General features: G+C 31.3%; 1 protein-coding gene across 1 annotated transcript in view; it reads left to right on the top strand.

The window, feature by feature from the left end:
* The first annotated feature begins 4099 nt into the window (after positions 1-4099).
* The window catches only part of LOC129974954 (uncharacterized), a 215544-nt gene continuing 192031 nt past the window's right edge, over positions 4100-27612 (top strand). Inside the window, exons 1-2 of the mRNA XM_056087772.1 lie at positions 4100-4423; positions 25371-25586. Of these exons, the coding sequence (XP_055943747.1) occupies positions 4419-4423; positions 25371-25586 (221 nt within the window). The 5' untranslated portion in view covers positions 4100-4418. The remainder of the gene's footprint in view (positions 4424-25370; positions 25587-27612) is intronic.

Here is a 27612-nt window from a genome sequence, read left to right as displayed (position 1 = left end):
AACTGTGAATATTTTTGTGTTCGTATGCGTTTATAAATGCTAGTCTGTATTTAATGCTATATTTGATTATTGAGAATTAGAAAATGTATTTTAGATCGATAGTTAAAACCAATGAATTACATAATAGATTTAGAATGGCGCGATTCGTTGTTGAAAGCTTTGGCGCCCTAGACACCAACACCACTAACTTTTTCCCTCGATTGTTGATAATCAAGATATGAAAATTAATTTATTTTTCCATATTAAGTAGGTTTCAATGTAAGGTATGCTTTTAATAATTTTTTTGAAATTTTGTTATATTTAGAATTAAATATTTAACTTCAAAATTTAACAATATTTAAATTTTTTTAAAGGGCGATTATTTTTAAAACTGATGTTCTTTTCTAAGATGTAATTGGATGCATAAAAATCTATACAGAAAATTGGAAACTTACTCGGTGGAAAGAACAGTGTGTGGCTTCTAAAATAGTATAAATTATACGCTTATCAAAATTTCAAATTTAAAAATATTTTGCTAAGGAATAATCATTAAGATCAAATTACTCAAAATATTTAATTAAAATTTTTAACAACTAGTAGCCTCGGCGAAGTAACTGGTTCTCAAAGACGGCTAGTATGTAATAAGACGTTTCCGATTGATACTATAAAAGATTTCTAGAAATTTGAGAAAGATTGCCTTTTCCTTTGGCACTTCGTCATAGGTTTTTTTTTTGTTATCATCAGAAAATATCAAAATCAAGATAAGTTAAGGAAAACAAACTTTAACTATTTCAGAATTCAAGTATATCTGTTTAGTTATGGTAGTGCGATTAAGCGTATTTGCAATTTTTCTCTGGTTTCCACATTTTTTTAAAAACTCATTTGCCACATAATACTAATTTAAAGAAGCCAATCAACCATAACAAGCAACATATCTTCACACCATACTAAAGTACTGCTTTTATATTATACTTGCACAATAAATATGCAATATTCTGATTAGTTACTTATGCATTCAAAGAGGTGAAATTAATGGGCGAATAAAATTGGTAAAATCGGTTCAGTTGTTGGAACTGTGGTCTACGTCTGTTTTGCAATCTTTGTAGAAAACAGATAGGATCAGATAACCATTGATAATATATCTAAATGTCATGAGCGTTCAAATGAAATAAAAAGTCGGTAAAATGATCGATACAATGGGAGTATCGATTTTTTTTTTTGAAAAAAAAATAGAGAATGTAAAACCAAGTAGTATTTTAAAGATTTTTTCATAAAATTGGAAGTATGTGTGTGTGTGGGGGGGGGGGGAAAGCTGCCACTGATGCCTTGTACAGGGGCCATGAGCTTTCAAACACACACACACGACGAAATCAGACTAGTTGCTGGATCTTTGATTTGTTTAAAATTCATAATTATATTTACCAATAATAAAGTTGAATGTGTGTTTTATGTGTGGAATTAGGGCTTAATAGGCCAAACCATTTGACTTAGACCAAACTTGGCACAGGTATACTTTAGAGGGAGAGAATGTGCATCTCGGAGCGATTTTTTTTGAAATTTTAATTAATTAAAAATAAACTGGATTTGATATTTCTTTTCGATAAACTTCCGAAAATATTCCCGCTCAAAAATTATTCTTACACTGTTCAAAAATCCAAAATATTATCTTTTCATTGATGCCAATTTTGTTTATGCAAAATTCTTTAGTATAGTTTTAATTAAATTTTTTTTAAATATATTTAGCAACTATATTTTCATTGTTTTGAATTGAACCGAAATTGTTTTCCTTGTTCCATCAAATATTTTATCGTTTGATTTTCTCCCTTTGTTGAAAACTAAAAAAGATTCTGTTTAATATCTATACAAATGAAAAAATTAAGTTACAATACCCCTAAACTTCGACGAACACTATATAATACCGTTATGATGACATGGAATTGGCCATCATTAGAAAAATTCATGCATAATCATAAACAAAATTTATGTAAGACAATTAAAATAACACTACTTTGAAATTTTTTCAAAATCATGCATATGAAGTCTTATAAAAACGATTTAACTGAAATTAAATATAACCAATATCTCCGGCCAGCCTGTTGATATCCTAAGGCAAGAAGTTTCAAATATATCGATCTCTATAGCAATTACATGAACAAGAAATGTACATAATATTTACTTTAGATATGAGTGGTAATGCGTAGGTAAGGTGAGTAAAATAATTAAATTTGAATATAATATTTTCATTCAACGTAAGTGGAAACGCACATTTTACAAAAAAAAAAAAAAAAAAAATCTTTAATAATGTTTTAGTTACATAGCAGATGAAAGAAAATCGAGCATTTACAGTAAATCTTCTCTTTTAAGCGTTGAATTCAAAAATGAATAAAGAATTTTTAAATACTAGGATCACATGATAAATTTCACTAAATTATTTCGTAACTTTTATAAGCATTAAAAACATAAAAATATGAAGAGAATCTAGTGATGATGATGATGTCATGTCCGCGTTACCACGGAAAAGGGGTGCAGTAGCTTCTGAGGGTAAAGACCCCTGAGCACCCGAGGGCAGGAGTCTGACTTCTAGCTCATATGAAAATAAAACTCACACATCCGCTTGCACAACTCCTTTTTACAGGGTGGCACATTCACACACTTTACAGATAGAACACAGATGGAGAACAACCATGCCCGAACCGGGATTCGAACCCGGAACGCTCAGATCATGGGGAAGATACGCTACCTCTACGCGAGGACGCCGGCAATAGAATCTAGTCCATCGATAGAAAGACAGTTCTGAGGGAAAAAAAAATACAGTCTTTTAACACAAAATGATTGGATATTTTCTGCTAAAACGAAATTAAAATATAACCTTGGATAAAAAATATAAATAAATATTATAACAATTGTTTTAATATCAAATATTTAGAATTCCATTTACTTCTGATGGAGGGGGGGGGAGTAATTAAAATTGATGTATAAAATGAAGCCAGAAATGCTGAATGATTTTAAACTATTGGTTTTCATGATTTTAACCACTTAACTGTTTTATTTTCTTTACTATCTATTACGATGACACCTTCTATTTTGGGAATGTTTTCTTATTTTGATTCAAATGGAAATTCATTGAATACTTGACTTATCTATGCATTCGATGTGATTTCAGTATTGAATTATAATCATTATGAATGGTTTATTTTTTTGTTTACACCTATCAAAATTCGATAAATCGATGCACGTATGGCATACGGGCAAAACGGTTAACCGTTCAAATAAATTCACAAACTAATATTTATATTTTGTGAAACTCGAATATAATTATGATTTTATTTCCCTTTTTCTTATTATTAAAAAAATAATCAAAAGATTCTAGTTGACAATTTTTTTGTTCTTGATGAAATCGAACATGACGCAAATAAGTTCTGTCTCAATATATTTCAGGTGTTCTTTTTGCCGAAAGCAAGCTATGATTAGCTAAAACGAAACCCCTAAACGCGAGAGGTCCAAATAGGTAAAAGTTGACCTGAGACCGGCCTTAAACACGTTGTCGGGCAAAATATGGCGTTTTTCCTCATTCTTTCGGATTGTAGTCTGTCAAAGAGAGGTTCGTTGAACATGACCTCTGAATAAAGCTATTTTAATATTTAACTGGTCATAAAATACTTAAAAATGGTGGTCATTCATTGAAATTGATCAGACGACCATTCGGATTAAACGAATCATTAAATAAAGTATCTAATAGGATTCGCCTTAGGCATCCTCCATAATAATATATTTCCTCCCCTCCCTTTCACCATACTGATGATTACGTCACAACTTCTTACTAATATGTGTGCGTGAACAGGAAAATTTTGCTCAGAAAGACATCTATGCCGTCTCGAATGTTTCTTTGGAACACAAAAATTGTATACACGCGCTCTTGACATTCAATTTTAACTTCCTTTCCCTTGATATTTTATGCTAAATCCATTCCAGCAGCTGTAACAGGGAAAAGTCTATACACACAGCTGCCACAGAAAAGAGAAATAAAAAGGCAGCTATATCGTCTGCGTCTTCTATTCATTCTAAACGGTAATATTTTCCACTGACGTCACGGTATTACACAAATTAATGATTCTTCTGTTTCCTTCGGAAGATCTGGCACTTCTCTCACCATTTTTATTTTATTTTTATTATTTCATCTTGTGTTTGTGCATAATGAAAGTTTTAGGGAGTTTCTCCGTTTTGAAGAAGAATAGAGGTTGATTTCTGACTCAGAAAGACACAAAAGGAATCGTGTTTATTTGTGAAAGTTCTTTTCGTAGGTAGAGTAGAAGTACCTACACCCAAGAGAACAGAGATGAGTTTTCTGAACGAATGAAAAATTGTGTTCGTATTCGGCGGAAGGATTGTGTCAGTAGTGTTCGTCCAGAAATGTCGGCTTTCTTGGAGGCACAGGAAAAATGAGGTAAGGATATTTTTCTGTCGTATTTTTGAAAGCAAATACAGATGATGCATTTTTCACGTACATAGTGTCGTGATCATGTGAAACTCGCGTGTGTACTCAGCCATTACATTCAAGGTTATGTTTTGATTTTGTCTGTCATTATTATTGACCATCAAGGCTGAAAATTTTGTTTAAAGAATGGTTACGCATTTATTAAACTGTCTAGTTTTATTGAATAAATTTTTATTTTCCGTTTCGCGTGAACTGCTCCTAAAGATTACTCAAATATTAAATGAATAAATATTATTAATAAAATTTTTAAAAATTTGAAGTAAACTCATTTGAGGTAATTTGTAAATTATTTCCAAAAATTGATTAAATATTTATTGTATTTAAAATTATTTAATGACATATCTAAAATATGATACTTTGATATATTTAGCAGTGTTTTAAATTTTCTATATTGTCACTATTATTTATTAAACATTATATTTTATATTTATGAAATTTCAAATATTATATTTTATATTTATGAAATTTCAAATATTATATTTTATATTTATGAAATTTCAAATATTATATTTTATATTTATGAAATTTCAAACATTATATTATATATTTATGAAATTTCAAACATTATATTTTATATTTATGAAATTTCAAACATTATATTTTATATTTATGAAATTTCAAACATTATATTTTATATTTATGAAATTTCAAACATTATATTTTATATTTATGAAATTTCAAACATTATATTTTATATTTATGAAATTTCAAACATTATATTTTATATTTATGAAATTTCAAACATTATATTTTATATTTATGAAATTTCAAACATTATATTTTATATTTATGAAATTTCAAACATTATATTTTATATTTATGAAATTTCAAACATTATATTTTATATTTATGAAATTTCAAACATTATATTTTATATTGTCTTTTATAAATTTTGAAAGGAAGTTTTACACTTTTTTTATAGTTAAATTTTTAAAAAAAAACTTACTTATAATAATTTTAGGGTGTCAAAAAAATCAGCATTAATAAACTTTTTAATAAAATGTTTAATAAGACATTTATATTAAATATCTCTATAAAATTTAGAAAAATAACTTCTAAGGAATTAAGCATGAACTTTAAAGAAATAAAATAATTTGTATTCTTAAAAACACAATCCACGCAATTCTGAAGTTTTAATACTGAATGCTGTCCATATCATTTGAACCCAACGAATTCAAAGATTCAATATTCACCAATGAAAAACAACTACTGTAAAAGACAACGAAAGCGAAAATAAATAAAATGGTAATGATAAATTGCATTGTTGAAATTATTTTTATCGGGTGTCTTTCTTCTATTATTGAGTTATGTAAAGATAATTGGGCTGTTTTGACTAAAATCATAAAAATTGATTATGTAAAAGTTTTAAACCCTGTCCTTATAAAAATGTTTTCTTTTATCTAGTTGTCAAAATTTTCCGATTTTCTAAAAATGTTTTCATTCGGAACATATATTCCAAATTAAGAATGTTCTTAAAATAAATTTTTATATAGTCTAAATAGGTATTTATCTACAACAAAATCATCTTTTAATATAATGTAAATTTAAATATTTATAAATTTTAAAAGAAGCATTTATAGAACAAAATTATTGAAAAAGGAAGGAATGAAAATTCAACTTCATAACTAATATTCCACTTTAAAATGCAGTTTACAATCTATTGTGACGACTTAATTCTAATTAGAAATTGGTCAATCAAATGTTTTAAAATTTTATTACTTAAATCAGAAAAACAGCCAAATTAGCTTTTTCATCCACGGTTTGACAATGACGTTTCGTTTCGCAATTTTATAGCTTTTCAATGATAATTTTGAAAATTATTATCAAAAGAAAACGATTTTTATGTGATATCAAATGATGTCAGTGCGTAATAAAATTTTAGTGAGCTGCAAAAATAGACAGACGATTTATTATTACGTTGAACTGAATTTAGAAAATAAACACCAGAGCATTTATGATATTTTGCTTCACAATGAACTCAATGAAAATAAATACAAGTACATACATGTCCACGAGAGTTAAATTGAAAAAAAAAATTATTCAATGTTGACAGTTGGCCAAGCAAATTTTCTGCTAATATAATAATTTTTCAGATACCTGTTTTCAATGACCATGTAAATGAATAGATTCTTTTGTATTTGATTCAAAAGAATAGCGCAACACTCCTAAATAAGTATAATAATATACAAGAAATAATCGTCTCCCTTTCTTTTTTTTCGATACTAAGAAAATATAACCTAATTCGAGCTTCACAATGTAATGAAAAAAATCCTGCAACAACTGAATATAGATTTTGGATCCTTTCCAAAGATTGGATTCAAAATATGATACATATTCAGAACGATGAAGACAGGACTACATGCCATATTTCATTTAATTAAGTCGTAGGTTTTTATTTTCTTGTATACGCTGTATAGAGAAAGTATAGTAATCGTCAAATTCAAGATTTCGACGATCCACATTCTAGACCCCCTCCCTACTTCAAAAAACACAATTTTAGAAAATGTCCATTTGTGACAAAGATAGCTAAAAAACGTTTTGTTTTAGATGGTTGAAAATTTAAATAGGTCTTTACACCAAATTCTTAGATTGCTGTCAAATTTTGATAAAAATCTGCTCGGGGAAAGTCCATCTCTCTAAATATAAGTGCAAAACGAAGCTATATTTTGTGCTAAATTCATAAATCAGATATATTCATATTTTGTACCAAATCCAACTGCGAGCTGACTGTTTGCCGATTAGCACTTTCAGAAACACGTAAAGATAATGACTTGAATACATCAAATTTGGACGATTAGTAGTGAAGTTATGCTTCAAATTTTTGTGTCAGTCCATTGAGAAACATGTTTAAAACACAAATTCGATTTTCGGATCTATTAACCGCATGCCAGGGATTAATCGCCAAATAACTCGCCAAGGATGACACTAGATTCGGTAAAAACGCCAAATTCATGTCAAAAGTTAATATTTCGTAATTATTGTACGTCAATGCCATGCAAGACATTCTCTATCATGACATTTTATTAAAGAGTGTCTGCGATGAAGTTTTAGAAAGACATTAATTGGAGAGCTTGCAAGAAAACTTCGGGAAGACCATCACACCATGTTTTGGGGAATTAATCTTTGGCATTCGGTAAATAATATCAAAAATCAATGTTCTATTTCAGAGGCATTTTTGGCAGCCAAAATTTGAGTAGAACTACAATTATAGCCACAAAAATTTATATATATAAGTTATTACGTTTACATGATTATGAATGTACAGACAGACAGATGGTTTGTACTTTCATTTCTGTACCTTTCCTTCTTCCAAATTCGATTAATATTGACATTTTAGATGTCAAATCTATGCACTAAATTTTATGCATCTACCTCCCTTCATTTTTTGGTTATCGTGTTAGCCAGTTCTTTAATTCCCGGAGAGAGGTTTCCTTTGAATGAATTTCACTCAAAATTTAAAGGAAATCTACAAATACAGTGTAAAGTTCTTGTATCAAATTTCCTCCTTTTAGTTCAATGTGTTTTTGATTTATTGTGTTCACAGATAGACAGACAAAATATCAAATATTTATTTTTCGAACTGTGGCAGATATGAAAAGCGAGATTCGTCAAAAACTCGAGTTCGAATTTTTTGTCGATTGCAATACTTTTTACTTCGCGTGCGAGAATGTAAAAAGCTTCGAATTCAGGAAAGCCTCACTTTCCATTAATTGACTATTTCTGTCTATTAACTGCACCCATAATTTGATATGCCTGCAAAATTTTGGGATTTATTGTAGAATTTATCATCTAGGCAATAGTGGATTTGAATCATCGAGCTTACATGTATTTGTTCAATCAGAAAGACAGATTTACTTTTATCAGATTTCGTTCAAAACTTGATATCAGACTTTAATTTTAGAGCAAAGGTCATACACCAAATTTTATTTCTCCATCTTGTTTAGTTTTTAAATTATTAGATGTACAGAAAGAGAAAGATATAATTTCAAATTGTTTTTAACTCCTCTGGAACCAGTTGGTCGCCAAAGACGACTGATATATATCGTGTCAAACTGTATTTGATTCATTACATTTTTGAATTATAGTATACGCGGTGATTAAGACAATATAAAAAGAGCATTTTTTAGTATATTGAAGTATATAAGTATATTAAATATTAATATTTATAATTGAAATCTCTAGAATTTTTCCTCTATTGCATTACTTTCGTTTTTCATATACGAGAAAATAAAAATTAAGCCATACCTCAGAATGTTTCTTATTTAAATCATTTTTACAATAGCGATTCCTTCAAGCATTAAGTAAATACCATATATTCTATGACTAGCTTTTACCCGCGACTTCATACGCGTGGATATAGATTGGAATTTATAACATCAATGGCTTTATCTTTTATTTCTCTTGTGCATGCTTGAATTTTCAACGCCAATTGGGGCAACACAAATGTATGAATTTTCTACTCCAGTTCTGGTAACGCAATATAGATTATAAATTTTTAATTTCCTTTATTATGTTTTATTTTAATTCAAAAGTACTTCATCCGAAAGATCGATTCATTAGCAATGTTTCATTTTATATGTATCGAACACTAAGAAAATAAACAGAATCGTTTGAAATAATAGTCAAAATCATGTTAAGCCTAATCTCATTGGCGTGGAAAAGAAAAAAAAAAACCTGAAGCTTTACTCATTTGGCGGGAAAGTTAATTTTTAATTAATAAACAATTAACCACTCAATTAAATGGAATAAATAGTAGCCTATGTCCTATTCCAGACTATAATCTATCTCTGTGCTAAATTTCATCCAATTCTGTTCAGTCGTTCTGGCGTGATTGACTAACAAACATCCATCCATCCATCCAAACTTTCACATTTATAATAGTAGTATAGATTTTCCCCTTTGGCTACCAACTGGTTCGCTGGGGATATTAGTTATGTTTAATTCCAGTTAAATCGTTTATATATATTTTCATGCCCAGGATTATTTCAAATTGCAAGGCATTGAAGACGCATAATTTTATATATATGTATATATATATATATATATATATATATATATTCTCTTCACTGTGTACATGAACTTTTCTAAGAGAAACATTTTTAATAATATTAACAGTGCTATCAAAAATGCAAATATCTGATTCATATATCTTCTAAATTTCTTTATATTGTAATTTCACTTTTTTTATTACTTTATCGTATACAAAATATAGGAAAAATTTTGTAATCGTTAAAAAGTTCGAACACGAGATTTTGACAAATCTCCCTGTTCCAGATCTCCCTGACTTGAAAAACACATTTGAGGTATTGCGTATGTCTATCTCTTTACGATTACGATAGTTCAAAACCACTTTGAACTACTCGGATGAAATTTGGTATACAGACTTTAAAATTCATTTGTCGATTTCTGTCTAGCCTTGAACGAAATCCATTCAGAAAAGTCTGTCTGTCTTCATATTGTTCGAATATCAGTTAGCAAAATAGTTACAAAACGAAGAGAAATAGATGAATAACATATAATGCACAAATTTAACATCTAAAATGTAGAACCAAATCCATCAAAAGGTTGTTTGTCTGCTATCTAAGAGATACGTAAACACAATAACTTAGCAGCCCAATGACTTAAATATAACAAATTTAGCGTATGGTTTTGAGACTACAATTGTAATTTTGTGACAAATTTTGCTTTCAATCGGGTAGAAGAAATGCGTCTAAAATACAAATTCGAGTATTCGAATACTTATAACCGAATGCCATTGTTAAAAGTATTCGAATACTAGAACTTTTTAATTGCCAAAAATCGTCAAGGATCACAGTATTCGATTCAGTAAAAGTACCAACTTCTGGCCAAAGATTAATTTGTTTGCTAGTGCCCTGTAAGTTCTCTAGGATAACGTCTTTATTAGAGAATATACGAGAAAGTTTTGGGAAGACCAATTCCACTGGTTATGAATTGAGTTTAAACAAGCGAAGAAGTTCAGTAGTCTCAAGAACTCTAAAATATCGAATAATAGAAATTTTTCCGCAATAAAATAGTATAATTATCGAGGATCTTAATTCATTGAGTAAAGAGTTGAATAGATTGTGTCAACCAGAAAGGAAACCTTGATTTTTGATACGATATATTTGTCTGGGACTTTTGTAAAGGATGTGACGGTTTCAGTAAATCAGGATATGAACTGCGGTTATAATGTCGCACCGAAATGTTTACTCTCCACGAGATTCTTATTACTTTTCCAAATATGAAGAAGGCAGATTGTAATCGTTTAGAGAGGATTTTTTTTGGATAAATTTAGCTTCAGCCCTTTTTAAAACTCGTTTTATTTTTTCAATTTCTGTTGAATTTGATCACAATTAAGGAAAAAGAGATAGAAACAACGTTATTTTATGAGAAAAAAAATTCTGTTTGGAATAATTCGATTGGCAATAAAAGAAATTCCACAAATCATTTCTCCTGAATAATATAAAAAAAATTCAAAAGATCAACGTTTGAAATCATCTCCAAAAATCTTAAGATAGTGCAAAATAAATATTAAAAGCTCTTGAATTTTCAAGGAATCACAACAAGCAGGGATTTCATCTTTTCCAAGCTTTATTTTTCTCCTGTTAAGATTATGAAATCTCTTGCTTTTCACGTGCGAATCAAAAGTGTTTCTTGAGAAATTTCACCCCATATTAATGAACAGCATTAACATCAAAAGTATCCAACAAGGATTCAAAATATCAATTTTTTTTTTCTATTCAATAACTAGATGAAAAAATGGTAAATTTACGAGATCAGATTAAGAAAGACAGCTCTAGAAGACAGGCAAAAGATTATTTCTTTATCCACGAGAAAAAGATTATTCATCTCAATATGCTCATGTAGCATTTTCTCAGCTTTTAAGGGGCCGCGGTGGCCTGGTGGTAAGATATCGGCTCGAGAACCGTAGGGTTTCAGGTTCGAGACTCGATTCCACCGAATCGTGTATTCCATCGTGTGGGGGGATCCGTTGCACGTTCAATCCGTCATGGCCAAACGTCCTCCCGCTGGTGTGGTGTGGTGTGGAGAGAGAGGCACCAGCTCAGGTGTCGTCCTCATCACCTGACCACGGTTCAAAATGACGAGGTCCGTCCCAAAATAGCCCTAGTGCTGCTTTACACCGGGACGTTAATATAGCTAAACTAAACTTAACATTTAAGATAGAACTTTTTTATTTTTTCGTGTACGAAGTACACATAGATAAAGTATTGTAAAACAATAAAAAAATGACCCTGAGAAGTAGATGACTCCACGTTTCAGTCTTTTCCGAGTTAAAAAATACGTTTTTGGAATAATATCTGTCTGCCTGTGAACACGATAACCCAAAAACTCTTTTGTGGTATGTATTATAGTCTTTGCATCAAATTTGTAGATTTTTTTTATAAATTTTGGACTAAATCCATTCAGAGGTAATCTTTCTGTCTGAATACAAAATATATAAAAAACAAAGACGCCAAGATAGATAAAAATTTGGTACACAAAATCTACATTCAAAATGTACACATGTATCAAATTTTAGGACCAAATTCATCCAGTTGTTGACCGTCTTATTTTTGCATAGATATAAATGCGATAGTTCAAAAACATGTCATCTGAGTCAGATGAAATTCTTATCATTTATATTGTAGATCCTTATCAGAGTTTGAACGTCTGTAAAAGAGTTAACTGTTTGTCAATCTGTACTTTCTCATGCAAGCAATGGCGGGAACTCAAAAATGCAATAATCTAAATAAAGAAAATATGGTAAACAAAGGACTACAATTGCTGTTCGGTGTGAAATTTCTGATTTAATCGGTCAGGGAAAAGATGTCTAAAATAATTATAAGGTTTTGTTTAGTACGTATTAGCATCCCAGCAATTATTCGCAAGATGTTGTATATTCATATTGTGGATGATTGGCGAGGACCGAACTCGCAACGTTGGGGTTTGCAGCCGAGTAACAAGACCACTAGACAAAAGTGTACACTCCAGTCCGGAAGTTGTTATCTGGCTTATAAGCTCACTACAATATACTCTATTGTAACTATTATTCCAATGTCATGCGATTAATACCGCATACTAGGGTTTCCTCACGGCATTAAGAGGGCACAGAGCGCTCGTATGTACAGTAGTGTTCTGAAAATAAAAATATGAGCACTTTGTGACGTTCATGAACTTCTGCAATTTTCTATGTGGGTCGGCAGGTATAACATCATTATTAGAGAATCTGTGAGGGAGTTTCAGGAAGATCCCTACTACTGATTACTTTCTCGTATGCGAAGTTTACAAAGAGAAAATATTGTAATCATGAACAAATTCGAATTCGAGACTTTAAAGAATCTTTAGGATTCAGACCTCCCTAGTCCAAAAAACACATTTTTGTCATTATGTCGGTCTGTGAACATGGTAACTGAAAAATGCTTCGAGTTTGAAAGATAAAATTCAGCATGTGGTCTTAGACCAAATTTATAGATTTCTATAAATCTGGAACGAAATCTATATGCGATAGCTAAAAGGGGCATCAACTTAAGTGAATGAAATTCGGCATGCAATTTGAGCAACTGAAGTAAAAATTTTTCAAACTTAGAACCAAATCTGTCGAGGTATAGCTTTCTATCAATATGCAGTTGTTCATGTATTTAAATGCGATTTTTTTTTCAAAACAACAAATTGAATAAATGAAATTTGGTAGTCAGTTTTAGCATCTGATGTGTAGATTTAAACTAGCCATGTTATGTCTTTGACGCCCTTTTAGTGAATTAAAATTAAGTTTCATTAGAGCTGTCTGTTTCATCCAAATATTTCATTAAAAAGATTAATTCTCTAATGAATTAATTACTAATTATTTTGAAAAAAAATGGAAAAATTTAAAGTATATTCTCCTATCCCCATACAGATTGAATACTATCAATTTTTATGACAATGAGTTTTAAGATACCGATAATTATTGATTGTTTCTAAAATTGGTGAAATCTCATTGGCGATTAAGGCCGCGCTGGCCTGGTGGTATGGTCTCGGCTTCGGAATCGGGGGGTTTCAGGTTCGAGACCCGATTCCACCGAAAAACCATCTTGTAAGTGGGTCTGGTTCACGTTCAACGTCCGGGCCAAACGTCCTCCCGCTGATGTGATGTGATGTGGTGTGGAGAGGGGGGTGCCAGCTCAGGTGTCGTCCTCGTCATCTGACCACGGTTCAAAATGACGAGGTCCGTCCCAAAATAGCCCTAGAGTCGCTTTAAAACGGGACGTTAATATAACTAAACTAAACTCATTGGTGATTATTTTTTGTTTCGTGGGACGTTATTTCTTTTCCACTTCGCAGATGTCACCTGTTGGTAGCCTTGCTTTAAAAAGAGAACATATGCATTAACAGTTATAATGACCAATAATTTTGTCAGAAGTTTAATAAAGCCAACTATAGTATTTTGCTTTAATCTTTCATATATATTTCTAAAATATTTGTCAATGCGAGCATTTTAAGTTAAAACATGTACACTAAACAAAATAGAAAATCTATAGTGAGAGTACAGCACCCATTCCTGTCGTTCTATTTAGCCCAAAATTAGATATTGATTTTAGTGTTAAATCCGCGTCTTAAAATTCATACGTCTACTTTGCTGCGTTTTTGAGTTGTCGTATTCATATGGCATGTACGCGGGTGATCCAATAGTGGACAATAAAAACACACCACTCCAGACTTTTTTTCATATTTGTGAGTTTCATTAAAAATCTTTCATTTTCAATCGAAATTATTTTTTAACATGATTACTTGAAACCATTACATTACGATTTATAAATGTAAGTTGTAAACAAGAAAAATTTCATAATTCGTGTGAAAAGTAGATCAAAATCATTCCAAACATCTGTTTTGCATCCGTTCCTACAATTAACAACAAAAAAAGATTTTGAACGAATCTTGCTGTGTATTGCTGTCTTATTAGTACATGCATATTCTTAAGGTAATATTCTTGATGCAAATTGCAATATCTAAGTATACTACATAATAATGATTTGAGTTTTTGTATTAAAATGATGTGCGAGATTCCTGCTCTGAATACCAGAATTTTCGATATTTAAATCTGTAATGAAATCAAAATTTCGATTAACTTTAATGAAAAAAAAATCTCTAGAATGCGCTTAATATATTTCAGATACGCTTTACGCTCCGTTAGGGCGGAAATAATAAATGTGAAAATAAATCCAGTAATCTAATAAAGGAGTTTAAATAAATTCGCGGTTCAAGGGGCAAAAGATTTAATGAAGCCGCACATGTATTATAAAAAATTGCAACTACAACTACTGGTGACTAACATTTTTTTTTTTTAAACCGAAAGGCAATAGGGTTCAAATCAAGGCTGTTATCAGATTGTGAGAGATAACTGTCATTCACCTTGGGCCCATATTCATTAACTTAAACAAATAATCGCGTACAAACTTTTAAAATCTGAGTATGCAAAGATGTATTGAAATAGAAACAATAAAAAAGCAAAATTCTTTGAAATATGGCTTACCTTTTTAAATTCCATGGCAGATGCAGAATTGTCCTAAAAGATGAAATGCTGCAATGTACCGAATTGGCTATCAAAAGTACGAAAGAGCAAAAATTTTAGAATATTTTCTTCGTCGTTAAAAATCTTGGCTAGAAAATGCAAAATGCTGACTTCTATAATGGAACCCCAGATCATTTGACAATTATACACAGTAGGAAAAACCTGAAAGGCCTCTCTCTGTCTCAGGCTGAAATACTGCATATTACGAGATTTATTTAACCTTATCTGCTTTCGGTGATCTATTGCCAATGAAGATGCGATTTTACCTATTAAATATGATTACAACGCAATATTTCAGTTGAGAGATTTTTATCCAGGTAAGAAATTCTAAATCAATATATGCTCTGAAATGAACTCCGCGGAATACTAAGCAGAGATATGCTCTTAAACAAAATTTAGATTTTAGTGTTCTAATGGTTTATTGCTGGCTGCAATACTAACTAAATTCGATATCGCGATTCCGGTTCACTCAGCAGATCTTGCAATACGATTTCTGAAAGAAAGCCACTTCAGGTGCGTATCCTTTCTTGTAGATGACATTCTTTGACTTTCACCCTGTATCCTCCTATGTTTCGATTTTATTATAAATTGATATAAATATTTTAATACCATGAGTGTGGCACAGCTTAGCCAAAAAGGGCTTTTGTGCCATAAAATACACATAAACTACACTATGACTACGTCCATACTTCATTTTCAGTAGTCTGTGGATGATCGTACGACGACATTATAGTTTATAAGTAATTTCACGTATCAGGATATCTTTCTTGGTGCAGGGCAGTTTCCGGGCCTTTCCTTGAAAAGCGTTGTTAAAGGTATCTTGTACAGGCAATGATAAGGATGCTTGTTTTAAACTTATCTTTCGATTTTGTGTTCGAACGTGATGCAATCACTTAATAGATGTGATTTAATAGATGAATAGTTCTCATCTGGGCAATTATTTGCCGTTATCCCATTGTGGTCATGTGATCTTCCTGTGGTAGGTGTGACCTTTCATTGCGCGTAATAATTGATTTAGTGTGAACACTGCTTAGCATTGTGAACAGATCAAAATTACATTCTAATAAAAATGGCATTGATCCAATTGAAATTTATCAAGCCATTATCATAAAAATCCTAGTTCCACTACAGTTGAGAAAAAAGCTTCCCATTAAGGGATTTTTGCTTAAAATTTAATATAAATACACAATTTTGGTTATAAAAATCATATACCATTTCAATACGCCTAACTTATTCTATTTTTGATTCATCATGTTCAAATACACATAGGTAGGCGATGCCTTTGGGTCATGCAATAACACTAGGTCTTCATGGACTTTTCGATTTCTTTTATTTCCGGATTGGCACGAACAATACTCATTGACAATTCACATAAAATTTCAGAAATTCGACCTTCAAGGTCTTGCATCCTTTTGGGTAGACCAAAACCGATAGACAATTTGCAGAAACATATAATAAGACAAATAATCCAAGTGGAATACTGTATCTGAAAACATTATCATGGTAATTTTCTATTCTTAACCAGTAGCTAGAATAGGCTTAAATTTGATAGTGATAAATGGATAGTGGTAAATATATGAAAGCCACGGTGATCTAATGGCAGAATTCCAATTTTGAACTAGCTGGTATCGGACTTGAGATTAGAAATTCATTATAAAAACAAGCTTAATATTTTTTTAAAAATTCATTGATATCAGGTGTCCTACCATTGGTGTGTGGAAGAGTTACCTTAAATCTATTGATGGAAACAAATCACGTGACGTATTTGTCATATGATTCTAGTTCGAAATGATATGATCCATCCCTAAACAATCTTTGTATCATTAAAATGAAAGTCTGGCAACTGATATGCTTTGTATTTGTAGAATCTATTTATAGTGAAAGTTGGAGTTTTGAAATGTCAAGAATATTCATCATCCATGTCGTATAATTATGTAGCATGTTAAATAATTTTAATTACTCGTTAGACATGTGGTATTCTCAGACGTTAAAGGGTCTGGATTCATTTGATAAAAGAAGAAATGTGTCCAGTAATATTGAATAAAAATTCATAGATTTTAACTGACGTATGGATTAAGCTGCGACGATGGGTGAAATTCAACACAGGACAGACACTAAGGGAATGAGTAAGCAGATGAACTGGTGGAACAAGTTGTAAAGAAATTTCAGATAGATATTCTATTCCAATCAACATTAAAACTAGGGAAAGTGTTATCTCCCAAAACTTCCTAGGATACTTCCTACTGAAAGGTGTTATATCATCTTCTTCCCGCAAAAAAAAGAAAGCATACTGCGCAGGGTTATAAATGTCACATGTCCACATACTTTAAATTTTAGAAGCCTGCACATGGGCATTTTGTGCTTCATAGTATAATGAAGAAGACCATGTATGCTCTGTTGGAGTTCTATTTATTTTTTAGCTGTATGCTATTTTTTTTTAAATAATTAAACTAAATATTTGACACGAAACTACAATTTTATTACTAAATTTCATTTATTTAAGTCAAGTTTTTGTTTTCGCATGTACACGAGTCCCGATGCACAAGTTGAGATGGTCCATTCCTGAACGGATTTGCTTCAAAATTTAAAGCGTATCTACATTTTTAAATGTTAAATGTACTTAATTTTGTTCACGGGGCGGACATCATTCATTTATTTCATTCACTCCTCCACAGATCGTAATTTAGACCTGAAACAGAGAACGATCACCTCTGATCCAGTACTCTTTGGAGGATTTTGTAGCTACGACAGATTTATACTTGCACCAGCCACCATGTACACGGAGAGTCTTCTCCCAGCGGGGTTCGAACTCTCAACCCAGGGGATGCGAATCCAACTCTAGTAAATGTACTTTGGTATAATTAACTATTTGCTGTTGGTGAACAATAATTATGAAAGAGCCTCTCCTCGTGCAATCTTTCCCGTATTTTTTTTTCCAATTAACCGTTAGCATGCAATTAATACGAATGTATAGAAAACCGAATATGCAATTTAGACATATATATTTCTTGGCCGCTTAAAACAAAAATTTTATATCGAATTAAACTTGTAGTCACTAGATCATATAACATATTACACCATTCAAGTCATTGCATTAATGATTTATTGCGTTTACATGCATACGGAAGTACAGACCGACGTTGGTTAGTAATTTGACAATTGGTTCAGAATTTAATATGAAGTTACATTTTCGATATTAAGTCTATGTTCTAAATTTTATTCTTAGTGTTTTGAGTTCACTTGTACTCGAATAACCAGACAGAAAAAAAACAGATACTTTCTCTGAATGGATTTTGTTCAAAACTTGACAGAATTTTGAAAATTTGATTTTAAGTCCATATGCTAAATTTCACTCTTCTAGCTCAAAACGTTTTTCAGTTATTGTGTTTACAAACAGATGAACAAACATAATTCAAAAAAAGTGTTTTTCTGACCTAAGTTGGTTTGAAACGTGAAGATTCGTGAAAGTTTCGACTTCGAATTTTTTCATAATTACAATACTTTCTCTTATTTCGTATATGAAAAAGTTTTTTTAAATAATGCTATGCAACAATGGTAAAAGATCAAATTACTCTTCTAAAAAATGACAGTAAAATAAATCGATTAAGAGGATTCGAAAAAAAAAAAAAGGGAATTTCTGTTTAAATCAAATTTTCTCAGGGCTAGGCGTTTCTAAAAAACCATCAAATATTCTTTTTTTCTTTTTGAAAAAAAAAAGATTTAAAAAATGTCACTGCAGGGCAGAAATCAGCGATGCTAATCATATCCTTCTGGAATGTGAACTCTGGAAAAGCGAAAGGAATGAATTAAAACTTAATCTCGATTCTTCGCTTGGAATTCTTATCAGGACATTACGCTTCCATTACTTTTCGTAACATATTGTTCACAAACTGTTAACCAGGGAATAAATTTGCATCGATAATCAAGGAATGAATCTGTATTTATACTCGCTCTATTCCTGCTTTCATTCTAATTTTCACTTTTATAATCTTACTTGACTTCCATTATGTTACTCTCTTATTCATTATTCTTCCTAGACAATTTAATACCTAAAGTTTTTATAATAAAGGCACGATAAATTACTGCTATCGGCAAAATAAATCTGTATTTTAGTCATTCAACATTGTGAGCTCAATACATTTGGCTTTGACAAGGAACTATATACCAATATAACATTGTTTGTTTACTTGGAAACAAACAGGGGATCTATTGACTCACAATAAATTGCACCATGTCATGTTGACCATTGCTACATGGCCAACTCTTCCTATAGGTGAGGTTGATGGGAAGATAGCACGCCGCAGGTGTAGGACATACTCGCTATACTCACAGGCATCTTTGGCGAAAGGGCACCAAAGTGCCAAATGTGGCAAGTTGATCTTAGCATTAAACATAACATGGCCAACTCTTCCTTTAGGTGAGGTTGATGTCAAGCTAGCACGCCGCAGGTGTAGCACATACTCGCTATACTCGCAGGCATCTTTGGCAAAAGGGCACCAAAGTGCCAAATGTGGCAAATTGATCTTAGCATTAAACATAACATGGCCAACTCTTCCTTTAGGTGAGGTTGATGTCAAGCTAGCACGCCGCAGGTGTAGGACATACTCGCTATACTCACAGGCTTCTTTGGCGAAAGGGCACCAAAGTGCCAAATGTGGCAAGTTGATCTTAGCATTAAACATAACATGGCCAACTCTTCCTTTAGGTGAGGTTGATGTCAAGCTAGCACGCCGCAGGTGTAGGACATACTCGCTATACTCACAGGCATCTTTGGCGAAAGGGCACCAAAGTGCCAAATGTGGCAAGTTGATCTTAGCATTAAACATAACATGGCCAACTCTTCCTTTAGGTGAGGTTGATGTCAAGCTAGCACGCCGCAGGTGTAGGACATACTCGCTATACTCGCAGGCATCTTTGGCGAAAGGGCACCAAAGTGCCAAATGTGGCAAGTTGATCTTAGCATTAAACATAACATGGCCAACTCTTCCTTTAGGTGAGGTTGATGTCAAGCTAGCACGCCGCAGGTGTAGGACATACTCGCTATACTCACAGGCATCTTTGGCGAAAGGGCACCAAAGTGCCAAATGTGGCAAGTTGATCTTAGCATTAAACATAACATGGCCAACTCTTCCTTTAGGTGAGGTTGATGTCAAGCTAGCACGCCGCAGGTGTAGGACATACTCGCTATACTCACAGGCATCTTTGGCGAAAGGGCACCAAAGTGCCAAATGTGGCAAGTTGATCTTAGCATTAAACATAACATGGCCAACTCTTCCTTTAGGTGAGGTTGATGTCAAGCTAGCACGCCGCAGGTGTAGGACATACTCGCTATACTCGCAGGCATCTTTGGCGAAAGGGCACCAAAGTGCCAAATGTGGCAAGTTGATCTTAGCATTAAACATGTTTTAATCGAATGCCCTTCTTATCATTCCCATCATGGTAGTTTCTTCAATACATCCTTAACTCTACCGGACTTGGTGGGTGAGAAATACGACCCAAGGTTTTTCAACTTTTTAAAAGCTATCCACCTTTTTACTTGCATCAAATTGTTTCTTTTAACCTTTTTAATGTCTTTCAATGTTTCATTGTGGAGTTATACCATTAACCACGCCAGCGTCCTGGCCTAGGGGTAGCGCGTCTTCCCGGGTTCGAGTCCTGGTTCGGGCATGGTTGTTCTTTACCCTTATTTGTGAGGTGTGTGAAAGAGCCCCTCCCCTGTTAAAAGGGGTTGTGCAAGTGAGTATGTGAGTATCACCTTCGTATGAGCTAAAGTCAGACTTCTGCCCTCGGGTGCTCAGGGCAGAAATCTGACCCTTAGAAGCTACTGCACCCATCTTTCCCGATCTCTTGGATTTGGTTTGAATTGGTGTTCATTCGGAGGGGGATAAGCAACATATCCTTAACTTCACATTTTATTTTGTTTCAAAATTGTTTCTTTTCTGTGATCCTGGAATTTTAAAATTTTATCAATTGATTCCTACATTTTTTATATTTTATGCTTTGTATCTCAGTTGATATTTATTTATAATTCATTGAATGGGTTCGTATTAATGTACTCCTAAATTAAATCTTATGATTGGTGCAGTATGGCCTCACATAACCCTTCATACCTACCTACCTAGACCAATATAATTGTAAATCCTACAAGTGGAAAAAAATGCCAAATTATTAATGATTTTCATTTATTTGAAAATTCCGTGTCATATTGAAATCTGATCAGATGATAAAGACTATGCAAATACATGCTTCGCCCTATCTCTAGACATTTACACTACACCAGGAGAAATATATTTTAACCTGATGATAGCTTTAATGAGCAAAAAGTCCGTGAATATTTGGTAAAATCGGTCTAAAAATTTATCATTAACTCATTGTGATCTGTTCTGGGGAAAAAACTTAACAACAAAAAGTAATCTCGATGAATCAATTATGTTTATTGTTTATTGCGATAATTATCAATATTAGAAAGTTTTTTCTTCAATAAATCTTTACCGAATACCAGGGATATGTATTCAGGTCTCTATGTCCTCAGATTTTTGTGATTTATGAATTTTATAGACTAATACATAAAACCAAACTATTATATGGGATTTAATAAATATGATACTATATTCTAGAAAATAACTAAGATAAAAAAAAAAGACGAGCCAATAAAAAAAAATGTAAAGATCTTTATCAAATGTAGCTGAACAATTCTTGTAGTTGTATATATGTAGTTTTATAATGAATATATTCAATAACTGACAAATGCATGCTAGTTAACACAGCTATAGATCTCAAGACTATATACTTTTATGAAATAATCTTAAAACACAAAGGAGATATTTGATTTTTCAAAATTATTGGCAATAGATTTTCACATATCTATTGCCACATGTTTTGTTATAATCATATATTTTGTTATAAAGTATATCTATTTTCATTATTTTAATTTTTGTCTTTTTTTATTAATTTTCCCTTTTTTTATTTCTCCTCAACAGTCAAAATTTTTCTCATTCTTGTTATGTAAATTCGCGCCCTAATTTTATTATAAACTTCATTACTAATATAACTAAATTTGTTGTGAATTTTTCTTTAAATATGATTATGTTCGGTGGTTAAGAACCTGTTAGTTCAAAAACTCCGTTCACTCCACCGCATAAAGGCATATTTACATATCTCCATCACACAAAAATGATTGTTTGTAAAATTTATTTCCGTCAAACATTTCATTGATGTCCATATAATATGTAATATTATTGTCTCGAATCGAACTATGTAAAGTACAGTGATCATCAAAAAACAAATCTATCTTGAAAATTGGAAGAATTTACAAATTTCAAATCTTTCGAGTCTGAAAAAATAATATGCTTGGAAAGATGTCTGCTAGCTCTCATGATACTTCAAACTAGTAAATTTTGCAGAAATCAAACTTGGGGCAAAATATATATAATGTCTTGAAGAAAATTCCTCTCTTTTACCCCTTTGTTGCGGTTTTTTTATCTATAATATTCTTATACAAACTAGATAAGTGAAATCATCTAGAAATTGTTAGACACTAGTTCTAGAAATGGAGATTTATATGAAATCTCGAATTAAATCCGTCAAAAAGTCGATTATCTACCAATCTATATCTTCCTATACATCTGAATACAATTACCCAAAAGTGATACAAAATGGATAAATGAAATTCAGTATGGGATCTTGACCTCAAAACTACAACTCCTAGAAATAAAATTTAATTTTGATTTCGATTGGATGAAAAAGTTCAAATTATAAGATAGGTCCTCTTCATTATAAAGGATATATAGGATATAAAGGATAATAAACGCAAGATTTGAATTTACCACTATTCGTGTTGTGAAATTTTGGCAACTCTATTGAAAAAAAAACCCCATTTGACAGCTGATAGTTTAGCGTTAGTAAAAATGAAGCGTTACACGATAGAACAACGTGTTAACGCAAAATTTGAATGAAATAAAAAACGCAGTTTTTCCCTCTTTAAATTGTTATATTTTCATTGAATCGTAAAGTACACAGGGTAGTGTTATGTACGAAATAAGACATACGGCAAATGGCCTCCATGGCTTTGCTGACACATACGCACACTTTTGTCGAAATTTTCTACTGAATAAATATGGCTGAATTTCTTTATGCAGCGTTGAATTTCTTTCTGCAATGCACGCGTTCTTGTGCGCTTGCTGGCACAGACCTTTGAATACAAATAACCTAACAAAAAGAAATTTAATAATGTTAAATTGCACGATCTAGGGGGCCAATTCCGAAATTTTCGAACTGTGGAAGGCAGACTTTAATTATTTATGGAATATTGTTCGACAATGAAAACACGTTGTGCTATTTTGTAACGTTCCATTTTTACTAACCCTAAACCATCAGCTAGGGTTATTTATAGGGTTGCCAACACTTACTGCTCGAATGGATTTAAATTCAAATCTTACATTAATTTTGGGACGCCCTTTATAACGAAACTACATGCAAAACGTTCCATATTATGAAAGCGTTCGAAAAGATGGAGAGAAAAATATTTCAGTTGTTTTAATTTCAAAAATTAATAAAGATATACAGGAAAAGAAATTTATGATGATATTCCATAGGTGTTGTACAAAGTTCATTTTATTGGTATTTTTAAGTGGAACTTTGCTCTATGAAGGAATCTTTGAACCCATATGTCCAGATACATGTATAATATCATAAATAATTTCTTCTCAATTTTAAGTGATGGGTTAGAATTCACTATGGTGCATGATCTACAATTTGATCTAACAAATTTCAGTGTTATTATTAATAAATTTTGTTCAGTAACATTTTCAAAACAAATTACAGCTCTTTATTTATAAAAAATAAATAAAATGCAGAACAGGAAGTTGAAGGCAAGCATCATTTTAAATTCTAAACCAATACTGCCACCCTTATTACACGGAACAGAAACAATTTCTTCCTCTACTTATGATAGTCATATTTACCATTCTTATTATGTTGATTTCCATAGTTCACATTTCACTGCTTCAATTAGTCATTTTAAAAAATCGATTCCAATGAAAAAGAACAATCTAACTCAATCATTGTGCCATTGGCAATGAAACTCAGAGGGAGGGAAGAAATACTGATCTGAAAAAGAGATTAAATGCTGCAGACGATTTCGTGATCGAAACTTTAACCATGTGTTTCGTGCGCTTCATAAACTACTCAACTCGCTCGCTTGACTGAACGCAAACGATTCTTAAAAGCATATGAACGATAAAAGAGGAAAAGATGATTAACTGCGCATGTCCTAACGACGCATATTTTATTTTTAACGATATGTTCTTACGGAATATTGACAAAAAAAATCTATAATTTGTTTTAATATAGAACTTTAATGAAGTAATGTTCTTAATATATTCTTAAATAATTGCATACTAAATTAATTACGATATATATTTGCTTTGAAATAATTTTTCTTTAATTATCTTCAGTAGTGTTCCTAAAGTATTTCAAAAATATTTCTGAAAATAATGAACGAATACAAAAAGGTATCGAATTTAGAAGAACATTCTGAAATGAAGTATCGATGATAGTTAAAAATATTATACATCGCACAGCTATAAAAAAATTTGTTTAAAATTTGCATGTAAAATGTATTTCTTGATTGAAACTCAAACTTATAAATTTACAAACTAGTGCATTAGTTTTTTTTGAGCGGATGGTTAGACAAATAATAAATTAGACAAATATATAAAAAATGCAGAAGATGCTTTTATTATATTTCTGTAATTATAAAAACGTTAAAATTGTTTTAATACTCCAAAATAACAGCAGCAACAACAAAAAAACCTTGCTTCCGCTAGATAAAAGAAATAAGAAAACAAAATTATTATCGTAAATTAGATAAACTATAAATACATAATTTCTTTGGTAGAAAATACTTTTAAAACAAGAAATAATTTTACTTACAGTTTCAGGCTGAAGATATTTTAATAATTTATAAGTAATTTTTATTCAGTTTTACTTCTTATTTATTGATTAATAAATAAGAAATTTTAGAATTATTGAAAAAAAATAATTAGAATGATTTTCACACAAATGAAAGGTTGAAAATATTCTGAAATTTCATATTTCCCAAGATTCTATTTGCGGACTTGCGCATTGGTGCAGCTTTTTCTCTCCAAATCAATCAAATCCGAACACCGTAGGAAGTAAGAATATTACGTAAATAAACTGCCAGAGATTATTCTGGAAACAAAACGGAATATTTTCTCGTTCGCATGGGTAATTAGATTCCCTCAGGATGTGTGTTAAGAATAATACTTCTTCGCCTTGAGGTCATTATTTTTTTCTTCAATATTTTGATTGTTTGTGTTTCCGTAGCAACCATCTGAAAGTGGAGTTGAGGCGTCTGAAGCGGAGCCTGGACGGGGGATACGGATTCGACCTGACCCGTTACTGCGCTGGGTGCTGGACCCGATTGGGACGGATCTTACGCAGGGGTTTGTGCTGTGACGTTTGCGGGAAGCGGGTGTGCAAAGCGTGCCGGCATTTCGTTGACGCGAGGCGGTGGATTTGTGTACTGTGCTACCGGAAAAAGTAAGTTTTATTCCCTTTTTTATTCTATGTCTTTTTAGTTATTAATGTTTCCAGGAAGGTTTTTTTGGTGCCTCGACTCGAAAATAATGATTTTTTTTTTTCCCTCAATGGTTTTTCGCGCTGAATTGTTTTGTTCATTCAGAAGATGTTTCGAATTGTTTATGTTAAATTTCTGCGTCTCTACTCCATTTCCTTTAATAACTTATCAAATTATAAATATTTCACATACATTCACTATTGTGTTACTTATTTGGATTTCAAACTTTGAAAAATTTTTTTAATTAAAAAGTGTGTATCTTACTTTTTGTCATACCTTGTGAAAAATATCTACATATCTGTCTATTCATAATTAATTCATATATTTTGTCATCAAATGACCGGTTATGAACTTTTGCATCTTATTCTTCATCTTATCGCTTTTGCACTTTTGACTTCATGACTTTTTCTAAGAATTATATACAGTTAATATTCTATTATTTTTTTAAATTTGTACTTTGTTTATTTTGTGTAATATTTGTCGTATAACGTTATGTACCAGAACCGGTCATTTCAGGGGAACAATTTATTGCTTTATAAAGTTATCGGATCAAAAATTATGATGTAATGCGTATTCAACGTATTGTATTCAGTTGATTGCACATTGATTTAACTGCATAAATGCTTGGATTTTGTTCAAGAAAACGACAGACAAATATATCTCAAGACAAGATTTTTTACTCCAGTTAGCCGTAGAACTTGCCGCCAATTTTCGAGAAGCCCGTGAACAACCCAAAAGAAAGAACAAATATAAAACGATCTATACCTAAATCTATTACAGATTCTTATCAACGTCAGACATGCCAAATATGAAATTGTAATGAAAATAAAACCATCAAAATTTGTTCTAAATGTAAAAAATATATTTGAGGAAAACGTACAATGGAAATACCCTGTATATGTGAAAAATGCGATAAGCAATGAATTAAAAATTCTTTTTCTTTTTGTTTGTAATAAATCGAAATTGACAATATACAATTTTGTTTAATTATAATGAAGTTAATTTATTTCCTTTCTAACATCCATATTTCATACATTCAATCAGGAAACAAAGTCCGGTCATTTGACCGGATATGGTAGAAATAGGTATGCATTAAGTGTTAGTATATTTATTGTTAAGTCGGGTTCATATAATATATTCATACCATTCACATGCCAGAAACAATTACTTACAAAATGTTAACATGCAAACACGGATACAAATTTAACGAAAATTAGATTGCTTTGTTTAAAAATGCACTAATTGTAGAGAGTTTTCCTTAAAAATGCACCGATAAATTCTAGACGAATTTATCGTCTAGACTTTAATTTATCAAAGATATTTTTCCTATTTAATTCATGATTTCTTTTGTTTAGAGTATGGATAAATAGTGTATTGATTTAATGAAAACTAATTGAACATTTTGGATATGTATGGATTACTTATAATTTTAATGTATATAATGTATATTTGAATGACTTAATTTTCGATTATGTTCTAAAAAATGATAATTCGGTACACGAACCAAACTCTGCCCCCACAATTAGCAGATCAAGAATAGTTTTTCAATTTTTTTCAAATAAAAGCAATAGAGATTTCCGATTAGGCAGGCCTTGGGCGCTGGGCTGAGAGGGCTGCAGCGAAATTGATTTAGAAATGTTATCAGCCTAATTGAAAATAAATTAGTAAAAAACACAATTCTATGAATTATAAAATATTAGGACTACAATTTGCGTCTGCATTGAATAAATAAATTCATTATTAATTAAAGTATAATGAATTCTTATTATAATATATTGAAATATCAGTTTCACATTTAATTAGTTATTCCATTTGACAGGACCTATAAAAAAATTAGTGGTATATTCATTTGAAGCTTATTATTCTTTTAAATCTAAAGTAATAATTAAATACCTTTATATGTAAAAAAAAGAAATCGGCATTAAAAAATGTTTAACTTTTCATGGATTTTATTTAGTTATTTTCTTTCATAATGCTCACTGGAAATAA

Source organism: Argiope bruennichi, chromosome 7, assembly GCF_947563725.1.
Source record: "Argiope bruennichi chromosome 7, qqArgBrue1.1, whole genome shotgun sequence".
NCBI classification, from domain to species: domain Eukaryota; kingdom Metazoa; phylum Arthropoda; class Arachnida; order Araneae; family Araneidae; genus Argiope; species Argiope bruennichi.
This window is presented reverse-complemented; position numbering and strand designations above follow the sequence as displayed.